Below are 11,562 nucleotides of genomic sequence, written 5' to 3' on the forward strand. Positions count from 1 at the left end.
CTGCCAGTTACCCAATTACAAAGCTGCTGCCACATTTGCAGGTATTTTTATGGCAATGCCCCACTCAGTACCAGTTTTCTGTACTAGTTCTCACATTCTTATAAAAAGAATACCTGAGGCTGGGTAATTTATAAAGAAAAGAGCTTTAATTGGCTCACGGTTCCACATGCTCTACAGGAAACACAGTGGCTTCTGCTATGCTTCTGGGGAGGCCTCAGGAAACTTTTACTCATAGCAGAAGCCAGAATGGGAGCAGGCACATTACAGGACCAGAGCAGGAGGAAGAGAGAGGGCAGGGAAGGTGTTACATACTTTTAAACAACCAGATCTTATGAGAACTCACTCACCATCAGGAGAACAGCACCAAGGGGATGGTGATAAACCATTCATGAAGGATTCACCCCTATTATTCAATCACTTCCCATGATGCCCCACCTCCAACATTGAGGATTATAACGTGACATGAGATTTAAGTGGGAACACAGATCCAAATCATATGAATTAGCTAGGACTTCTAGAAATATGTTGAATAGAACTGTTGAAAGAAGACATTGTTGCGTTGTTCCCAATCTTAGAGGAAAAACATCTAGTTTCTCACCCTTGTCTGATGTTAGCTGTAGATTTTTTGTAGATTTTCTTTATCAAATTGAGAATTCTCTTCTATTCCTACTTTGTTGACAGCTTTTGTCATGAATGAATATTGGATTTTGTCAAATGCTTTTTCTACATCTATGGATGTGACCATATGATTTCATTAGCCTGTTGATGTGATGGATTACATCAACTGATTTTTGAATGTTGAATCAGCTTTGAATATCCAAAATAAATTGCACTTGGTCATGGTGTATAAGTCTTTTTACACTTTATTGTATTTAATTTCCTAATATCTTGTTGAAGATTTTGCATGTATTTTTCTGAGCGATATTAGTCTATAATTTTTATTTCTTGTAATGTCTTCCACTGATTTTGGTATTAGGGTAAATCATTTGTGCTATTTTCAAGAAATTGGTCCATTTGATCTAAGTTATCAAATTTGTGGGCATGGAGTTATTAATAATATTCCCTTATTATTTTTATGTCTATATAGTCCATAGTAATGGCTTCTCTTTTATTTCAGTATTAGTAATTTTTTCTTGATTAGCCTGCCCATATGTGCATCATTTTATTGATCTTTTAAAGGAACCAACTTTTGATTTCTTTGATTTACTCTATTAATTTCCTGTTTTCAGTTTCATAGATTTCTGCTCTTATTTTTCTTTTCTTCTGTGTATATAGTTTGGATGTTTGTTCTCTCCAAATTTCATGTTGAAACGTGATCTCTAATGTTGGAGATGGGGCCTAGTGGGAGGTGTTTGGGTAATGGAGGCAGATCTCATGAATGGCTTGGTCCTCTCCTCAGGCTAATGGGTTGACATGGGATCTGGTTGTTAAAAGGTATCTGGGGCTGGACTTGTGGCTTACGCCTGTAATCCCAGCACTTTGAGAGGCCTAGGAGGATGGATCACTTGAGGCCAGGAGTACGAGACCAGCCTGGCCAGCATAGCGAAACCCTGTCTCTACTAAAAATACAAAAATGCACAGGGCATGATGGCACACACCTGTAATCCCAGCTACTCAGGAGACTGAGGCATGAGAATTGCTTGAGCCTGGGAGGCAGAGGTTGTATTCGGCAGAGATTGTACCACTGCATTCCAGCCTAGGCGATGGAATAAGACTTTGTCTCAAAAAAAAAGGTACCTGAGACCTCTTTTCTCTCTCCCTTGCTCACTGTTTTGATATGTGACACACCTCCTCCCCACTTGCCTTCCACCATCAATAAAAGCTTCCCAAGGCCCTCCCCAGAAGCAGATGCTGGCACCATGCTTGTATGGCTAGTAAAACCATGAGCCAAATAGACCTCTTTTTTTTTTTTTTAATAAATTACACAGTCTCAGGTATTCTTTTATAGCAACACAAAACACACTAATACATCTGGGTTTTTTTGGATTTAATATGTTCTTTTTTTTTTTTTAGGGTTAGAAATGTTCTTTTTTTTTTTTTTAATTATACTTTAAGTTTTAGGGTACTTGTGCACATTGTGCAGGTTAGTTACATATGTATACATGTGCCATGCTGGTGCGCTGCACCCACTAACTCGTCATCTAGCATTAGGTATATCTCCCAATGCTATCCCTCCCCCCTCCCCACCACAGTCCCCAGAGTGTGATATTCCCCTTCCTGTGTCCATGTGATCTCATTGTTCAATTCCCACCTATGAGTGAGAATATGCGGTGTTTGATTTTTTGTTCTTGCGATAGTTTACTGAGAATGATGGTTTCCAATTTCATCCATGTCCCTACAAAGGACATGAACTCATCCTTTTTTATGGCTGCATAGTATTCCACGGTGTTCATCTCACACCAGTTAGAATGGCAATCATTAAAAAGTCAGGAAACAACAGGTGCTGGAGAGGATGTGGAGAAATAGGAACACTTTTACACTGTTGGTGGGACTGTAAACTAGTTCAACCATTGTGGAAGTCAGTGTGGCGATTCCTCAGGGATCTAGAACTAGAAATACCATTTGACCCAGCCATCCCATTACTGGGTATATACCCAAATGACTATAAATCATGCTGCTATAAAGACACATGCACACATATGTTTATTGCAGCACTATTCACAATAGCAAAGACTTGGAACCAACCCAAAAGTCCAACAATGATAGACTGGACTAAGAAAATGTGGCACATAATATGTTCTTTTTTCCCCTAGTTTCCTAAGGTAGAAGCTTAGGTTATTGATTATTATTATTTTTTTTTTTTTTTGAGACAGAGTTTCACTCTTGTTGCCCAGGCTGGAGTGCAATGGCACGATCTTGGCTCACTGCAACCTCTGCCTGCCAGGTTCAAGTGATTCTTCTGCCTCAGCCTCCTGAGTAGCTGGGATTACAGGCACCTGCCACCACACCCAGCTAATTTTTTGTATTTTTAGTACAGACAGGGTTTCATTATGTTGGCCAGGCTGGTCTCAAACTCCTGACCTCAGGCAATACACCTGCCTCGGCCTCCCAAAGTGCTAGGATTACAGACATGAGCCACCACACCCGGCCAGGTTATTGATTTTAGATATTCCTTCTTTTCTAATATATGCACTCAGTGCTATAAATTTCTTGTAAGTACTGCTTTAACTACATGCCACAAATTTTGGTAAGTTATATTTTAATTTTTGTTTCATTCAAAATATTCTAAATTTTTTTTGTGATTTCTTCTTTGACCTATGTGTTAAATTTAGAAGTATGTTGTTAAATTTCTAAATATTTTGGGATTTTCCAACTATCCTTCTGTTAATGTATTTCTAGTTCAACTCCATTGTGATCTGAGAGTATACTTTGTATGATTTTTGCTCTTTTAAGTTTGTTTAGATGTGTTTTATAGGGCATACGTAGTCTGTCTTAGTGAATGTTGCATGTGAGCTTGAAAAGAATGTGTATTCTGCTGTTTTTGGATAAAGTACTCTGTAAATATCTAGATCCAATTGATTGATAACGCTGTTCAGTTGAATTGTATCCTTGCTGACTTTCTGCCTGCTTGATCTGTCAGTTACTGATACACGGGTGTTGCATTCTCCAATAATAATCTATAATAGTAATCTAGAATAGTAGATATGGGTATCTCTCCTTGCCATCCTATCAATTTTTTTGACTTACATATGTTGGCATGCTCTGTTGTTAGGAATGTGCACATTAAGGATTGTTATGTCTTCTTTGAAAATTAACTTTTTATAATCATTATGTCATGCCCTCTCTTTATTACTGATAATTTTCCTTTCTCTGAAATTTGCTTTGTCTGAAATTAATGTAGCTACCCCAACTTTCCTTTTATTAGCATTAACATTTGAATATTAATATTAATTTATTGTAGCTAAATAAGTAGATCTTGTTTTCTTATCCACTCTGACCATTTGTCTTAATTGGGGTATATAGATTAGTCACAGTTAAAGTAATTATAGTTGGATTAATATTTCCCATATTTATAAGTATCTTTAATTTATTGCCCTGTTCATTTGTTTGTTTAGTCTTCAGCTGCTCTTCTGCCTTTTCTGGTTTTAATCGAGCATGTTATATAATTCCATTTTGTTTTTTCTCTTAGGGTATTAATTATATTTTCTTTGTATGTATTTATATAGTTATTTGTATCATTATTTGATTAATATATGACTTCTCTAGTAGTCTGGATGTTTCATTAGAGCAGATACCACATACAATCAAATATGTACCTAGGCACAGTGACTGGAACATAGAGTATATTCAATATATGTGTGATGAATGGGTGGGTGGATGGAAGGATGGATAAAAAGTTGGCTTGGAGAATAAGAAAGAGTGAGTGAGGAAGGAAGAGAAGAGATAGAGAAAAAGTAGGAGTGAATTATGGCCAAATAACTTATAATGGGAGCAAATTCTAGTGCTTTACACTTGTAAAATCACTTGTAAAAACACATAAATTTATTTGCCTCTCAGTTCTACTTGTCTTCACATTATAGCAAACAAATACTTCTCTGTAGGTGGCAGTGCACTTACATAAGACATTTTTCTGAAAGAAAAGGGTGGGGGTGGAATTATCTTGAACATTCGAAAGCATTTATGTAACTTGAATCTCATAGTTTTAAAAACACACTCTTATTTCCTATAATGTGGATATATACTTAATTTATACTTGCCCTTAGTCTCTTTCCCTCAGAGGTATTAGTAAGTGTTAAAGAGTTATCAGTTTTCATTTTATGACATTATGATTGAAATTGACATGCCAGTCAAGAATTCAAAAACAGATGTTGTGAATAAAACAGTGGCTAGCATTTTTGTTTTTAACAACAACAATAGCATTTGTATTATAAAATAATTGAAACTGGCTAATATAGGTAAAACTGTTGGTCAAATGATATATCTCAACTTGTTTTGGGGCTGGAGACTTTTAAGTGGGAAAGGTTTTTTTTTTCCTAAGTACATTAAAAAGAATGACCAGTTGACCACCCTGCTCATGAATTTTATGTAAAAAAAAAAAGTCAAAACCTGAATTTATCTTAGACTGTTGGTACATATTGTTACCACTTGTATTATTTAAACTTCATACAATCTAAGTGCACTACTCTTAGATTTGCCCCACTTCATTTTTCCATGTTATAGTTTCCTTCCAGTTTAATATATATGTATACATACATATATATAATTTTATTCTTACAGCACTTAAATGCAGAAAGGTCTTACAAGTCCCAGATTTCTACCTTACATAAATCTGTTGTAAAAATGGAAGAGGAGCTTCAGAAGGTTCAGTTTGAAAAAGTGTCCGCTCTTGCAGATTTGTCTTCTACTAGGGAACTCTGTATTAAACTTGACTCAAGCAAAGAACTTCTTAATCGACAGCTGGTTGCTAAAGATCAAGAAATAGAAATGGTATGTAATATATTTTTAAAATCTTTAAAATTGCTATTACTGTAAAGTTAGTATAATTTTGGAAAAGTAAGTTCTTTTTTATGTAATATTACATGAATCCATGTCTTTGAACTTAGATTTTATTTTTAAAATGCAAGAGGTTAGTTTATGACAGCTGTATTCCAGACAACTTAAGACTGTAACAGAAACTCTTCCTTTGAGCATGTAATTTGCATTTACTTTTAGCCAGCAGAATCATAAAACCATTGACATAGCGATCAGCAAAGAACCATGAGGTTGAGGTTTATTTAGCTAAATTGTAACTTTAATGATATTCTTTTAAGTTAAATTTATTTACTAATTGGCCGGGTTCTTTTAACTGTAACTCAGTTGATTGTATCTACTTTGTGCCTGACATTCTATTTGCCACAGGGAGTATAATATTCAAAAGATATAGGTTCCTGTCCTCAGGGACTTCCCATTGACATACAAATAATTTGTAATGAATGATATATTAATAAGAGACACTAAAAGCTTTATAGAGGAAATTTCTATTCAGCCCAGGAATATCAGGGAGGAGTACACAAGGAGATACTCAGGAGCTCTAAAGGAATGAGGCATCCCATTCAGAAGGAAAAACAACACAGACAAGGGTATGGAGTGAATAATAAGTACTTTGTAATGGCTAGTGTAGCATGCATGGGAGGAAGTGGCTGGAGAGATAGAGCCCGAATTTTAAAGGGGTATGTATAGAAGATGCATAGTGTATTTGAAATAGTGGAAAATTTTGGTCATGTTTAAAGTTCTGTTATTACCAAACCCTACTGAACCTTTATTTTTTTTATTTTTGAGATGGAGTCTCACTCTGTCGCCAGGCTGGAGTGCAGTGGCATGATCTCGGCTCACTGCAACCTCCGACTCCCTGGTTCAAGCGATTCTCCTGCCTCAGCCTCCCGAGTAGCTGGGATTACAGGTGCCCGCCACCACACCTGGCTGATTTTTGTATTTTTAGTAAGACAGTATTTCACCATGTTGGCCAGGCTGGTCTTGAACTCCTCGACTTTAATCCAGAATGTATGGAGATTTGAAGTTGTCTCAAACATACTTTTAAAGCCACCATCATTTGCACTCTCAAGCAGTTGATCCTCTTCTAGCATGGACAAAGTCAGTTCACCTAGCATATTCACAAATGGGTTGCAGATCCATTCCTTCCAAGTTCAGGGGTCTTTTGTGATTGGGAAGTAATGCTCAAACTCTTTTGAAAGCTGAGCTAGGTGATCATACACCAACTGGGAGAAAGAAGGCCCTGGCTCACCCGCCTTCAAAATCTCTGTTAATGTTTGAAAAATGTCAAAAATCCCAGTGTTCACTCGTTGCCCCCATAATTCCAGTTTGGCTTTTTTTGTTTGTTTTGTTTCGTTTCGCTCTGTCACCCAGGCTGGAGTGCAGTGGCGTGATCTTGGCTCACTGCAGCCTCCGCCTCCCGGGTTCAAACAATTCTCCTGCCTCAGCCTCCCAAGTAGCTGGGATTACAGGTGCCCACCACCACACCTGGCTGATTTTTGTATTTTTAGTAAGACTGTATTTCACCATGTTGGCCAGGCTGGTCTTGAACTCCTGACCTCAAGTGATCTGCCCACCTCGGCATCCCAGTGCTGGGATTACAGCAGTTTAGTTTTGAATGTAGCCACTTTATCTGCCAACTTGAACACAGTTGTCATTCTCCCCTGAAGTGACAGATGGAGTTTGTTGAGCAGGCTGTATAGGTCATACAAGTAAGCAAGTTTTGAGACCCATTCTCTGTCACTAAAATGTGCTTCCAGTGGTGACATTTTCTGAAAGAAATCTCTGGAGTTGCTCTCATAACTCAAAAACTCTGGCCAGTGATACACCTTTAGAAAGTCATCTCACTTCTGTATATAAGAGAAGACGTGTTTGCTCTGCATCCATCTCTTCACGGAGCTATGCGAACAGACATGAGTTAAGGGCGTGTACTTTAATGTGGCTGATAATTTTAATCACATCCTGCAAAACGTTGTTAAGTTCAGGTGACATTTTTTGGATAGCCAGCATTTCTCTATAGATGACACAGTGTGTAGACTCACATTCAGAAGTGACCTCTTTGACCCAAGTAATGAAATCAGAAAGCTATCCAGCCATGGCAACCACTGCCATCTGTGCATATACTGACACAAAATGACCAATTCAGTTTTCCTGATGTGTAGTCATTCAAAGACTTGAGTAGTCTGCAACTGTGATGTTGGTTGGCAACAAAAGCGCACATAACATATCTTCATGCACATGCTCCTGAAAAATATATCACACAGAAACAAGCATTGTTGCCTTGCTGTCAACATCCGTAGACTCGTCAACCTGGATTGCATACCACGGTGACTCATTAATCCTCTCTAACAATTGTGTCACAATATCCTCTGTTATTTCATCAATTCATCTAGTTATTGGTGCTAGCCAAAAGAGGAACACGTGCCACCTTTTGAACTTCAGCCTCTCCTAAAATTTTATGACATTATCCTTATCAGTAGGCAGGATCAACTCTCCACCAATAGCAAAGGGCTTCTTAGCATTAGCAATGTGTTTAGCCACTAAGAATGATGCTCTCAGTGGAGACACATTTGATGAAGTGGTGGCCTTTAATAATTGCTTCTGTTCTTTGTGTTCACATTTTTTTTCTTTTGAGAAACTCCAAAGTCTTGTCTTTTAATACAGGGTGCTTGGTCTCCAAGTGGCAAAGCAGTTTTGAAGGTTTCATGGTTTCACGGGATAGCCGGTCACTACATATTATACAAAGTAGACTTGGAGAATGTGAATCTGCCTGTTGCAATGAACCCGTAATTTAAGTGGGACTTGGTATTTTCTTTTAAATGAAGCTTTCCTTTTGTTGATAGTCTTAGATTCTTCTGCTGTCTCATCATTGGGTCTTTTGCCCTTTTCAAAGGAGCTCTCTAGTGATGTTTGTTTTTTACTCATTTTGGCTATGGTTAGCTTGTGGGTTTACCAAAACTGTGACTGAGACAAGTACTCAGTGCAGGAAAGAGACACGGATGGAAGTGGTAAATAAAAAAATGGGCAGGCCACATGCAGACTAAAATAAGTGTCAGATTCTGACTTAAAGCCTGCCACTAGATGCAACTGTACAATTGAAGCACATCAACTCACTTGCCACTATAAAGCCTACTACCAGATGCAACTTAATTTTCACTTGCCACTCAGCAATAGGGTTTTGATATGAGTCTGCAAGCAATTGATTTATTAAGGTCTCTGTGCAGTCAAACCTCTCTGCTAATGTTAATCTATATGTGCAGCAGCTCCCCAGAGCTAACATCAGTGCCTCAGCTCCACCTTAAGATCATCAGGCATTAGATTCCTTTAAAGAGTGCACAACTGAGATCCCTTGCCTGTGGAACACAATAGGGTTCCACTCCTATGAGAATCTAATGCTGCTGCAGATCTGACAGGAGGTGGAGTTCAGACAGTAATGCGAGTAATGGGGAGCAGTTGTAAATACAGATGAAGCTTTGCGGGCTCACCTGCCATTCACCTCCTGCTGTGTGGCCTGGTTCCTAACAGACCACAGACTGGTAGCAGTCTGTGGCCCAGGGGTTAGGGACTCCTGCTTTATCAGACATGTGGTTTGCAAATATTTTCTTTCACTAAGTATGTGGCTTGTGGTTTTTATCCTTTTAACAGGGTCTTTCTCAATTAAAAAGTTTTCAATTTTGATGAAGTCGCATTTATAAATTTTCCTTTTATGGATTGTGCTTTTGGCTTTAAGTCTAAAAATTATTTGCTATAGCTCTAAATCTCAAAGATTTTCCTACTTCTTATTCTAAATGTTTTATAGTTTTATTTTTCACATTTAATTCCGTGACCCATTTTGAGTTAATTCTGTGTAAAGTGTGAGGTTGACATAGAGGTTCTTTTTTTTTTTGGCCTATGAGTATCCACCTTCTTCTGTACCATTTGTTTAAAAAGCTATCTTTCTGCCATTGAATTGATTTTGTACCCTTGTGAAAAATCAATTGGGTATATTTGTGTGGGTCTATTTCTTGGTTTTCTAGTCTTTTACATTTACCTATGTATCTGTCTTTCCCCCAATACCACAGAATTTTGTTTACTGTAGTTATATATTAAGTCTTTAATTTAGGTTCATCTGCTTTATTCTTTTTTTTTTCAAAATTGTTTTAGGTATTCTAATCTCTTTGATTTTTCACATAAATTTTAGAATAATCTTTTTATATCTTCAAAAATCCTGCTTGAATTTTGATAGGAATTGCATTAAAATTGCATTAACTTGGGGAGAATTAACATCTTTACTATGCTAAGGCTTCCAATTCATGAACGTGGTATGTCTTATTTAGATTTTCCTTGATTTCTTTTGTTAACTATGTAGTTTTCAGCATGCAAGTTCTGTACATGTTTGGATTTCCACCTACAAAATAAAAAGAAGTATTCTTTTTTTGAGCTATTGTAAGTGGTATTTTAGTGTTAATGTCATTGTCAACGTGTTCCTTGCTAGTATGTAGAAGTACAATTGATTTTTGTTTTTTGTTTTCTTTTGGTTTAGTTTTAGAGACTGGGTCTCACTCTGTCGCCCAGGCTGGAGTGCAGTGGCACACAGATTACTGCAGTCTTGAACCCCTGGGCTCAAGTAATTCTTTCACCTCAGCCTCCCAAGTAGCTAGGTGGCACTACAGACATGTGTCACCATGCCTGGCTAATATTTTGATTTTTGTAGAGATGGGGTCTTGCTATGTTGCCCAGGCTGGTCTCAAACTTCTGGCCTTAAGCAATCCTCCTGCCCCAGCCTCCCAAAATGCTGGGATTACAGGTGTTAGCCAGCATGCCCAGCCAATAATTTTAATTTTTTTTGAGACAGAGCCTTGCTCTGTCCCCCAGGCTGGAGTACAGTGGCATGATCTTGGCTCACTGCAACCTCCACCTCCCAGGTTGAAGTGATTCTCCTGCCTCAACCTCCCGAGTAGCCGGGAGTACAGGCATGTGCCAACACACCCAGCTAATTTTTGTGTATTTAGTAGAGACGGGGTTTCACCATATTTCCCAGGCTGGTCTCGAACTCCTGACCTCAAGTTATCTGCCTGCCTCCGCCTCCCAAAGTGCTGGGATTACAGGCATGAGCCACCGTGCCCAGCCAACAATTTTAATTTTTGAATGTTTATCTTGTGTCCTATGAACTTGCCAAATCCACTTACTAGTTCTAGGAGTTTTCCTGCAGATTCCATGGGGTTTTCTAGGTAAACAACCACTATATCTGAAAATAAGAACAGTTTTATTATTTTCTGATCTGTTTGCCTTTTCTTGCCTTCTTGCACTGTTTCGTACTTAAGCACGGTGTCAGTTAAGAATGGTGAAAGTGGACATCTTACCTTCTTCCCAATATTAGGCAGAAAGCATTCAGTGTTTCACCACTAGTGTTATCTGTAGTATTTTGCAGTTGTTCTTTATCAAGTAGAGGGATTTCCCCTCTATTCCCATATTTCTAAGAGGTTTTATCGTAGATTGATGTTGAATTTTGTCAAATGCTTTTTCAGCATCTAGTTATAAGATCCAATGATTTTTCTTATTTAGCCTATTAATATGATAGATCACATTAATTGTTTTTGAATATTGAACTAGCCTTCCATCCCTGAGATCATTCAGGTAATTTTAAATAAGAAAAGAGAAGTTAGGGTCAAAAATATCTATATTGCCACCTTCATTCTCCTATAAAAATAGTTTAAAGCACTATCTGGACCTTTTTTTCAGTCTTAGTTTTCTTTGCTTTTCTTTTTTTTTTAAATACATTTATTGAGATATATTTGTTGATATATAATTCACACTATACAATATACCCTGGTCTTGATTTTCTATCTCTAAATTAATACCATATCTATTAACTAACTCTTCTCAAGGAATTTTGAGAACATGAATTCCAAATATTCTTCCTTTAACATCTTTTAATGAATGCTTATGTTATGGGTGATTTCCTTAGGCATAATATGAGAAGTGCTTTGGAGAATCTCATATAGTTTTTGAAGGAAGCAAAGGATTTTTAAAAATGTAGTCATCACCTTAGGCTACAATGGATTTCAGAACCTAAAACTAGAATAAGGTACTTTCTCCCACTATAGACATTTT

General features: G+C 37.5%; 1 protein-coding gene across 33 annotated transcripts in view; it reads left to right on the forward strand.

Annotated features, from left to right (window-relative positions):
- Positions 1 to 11,562, forward strand: part of TSGA10 (testis specific 10) — a 165,820-nt gene that overhangs the window by 122,040 nt on the left and 32,218 nt on the right. For 31 of the 33 annotated variants that reach the window (XR_010149296.1, XM_054678028.2, XM_063789488.1 and 28 more), the window contains one exon: positions 5,218 to 5,427. The exons of the other annotated variants lie outside the window; for them this stretch is intronic. Coding sequence is in view for 30 of the 31 variants with exons in the window: in XM_054678028.2 (XP_054534003.1) it covers positions 5,218 to 5,427 (210 nt within the window). In the remaining variant the exon portion in view is untranslated. The remainder of the gene's footprint in view (positions 1 to 5,217; positions 5,428 to 11,562) is intronic. 33 annotated transcript variants of the gene reach the window in all.

This window comes from Pan troglodytes, chromosome 12, assembly GCF_028858775.2.
Source record: "Pan troglodytes isolate AG18354 chromosome 12, NHGRI_mPanTro3-v2.0_pri, whole genome shotgun sequence".
Taxonomy (NCBI): domain Eukaryota; kingdom Metazoa; phylum Chordata; class Mammalia; order Primates; family Hominidae; genus Pan; species Pan troglodytes.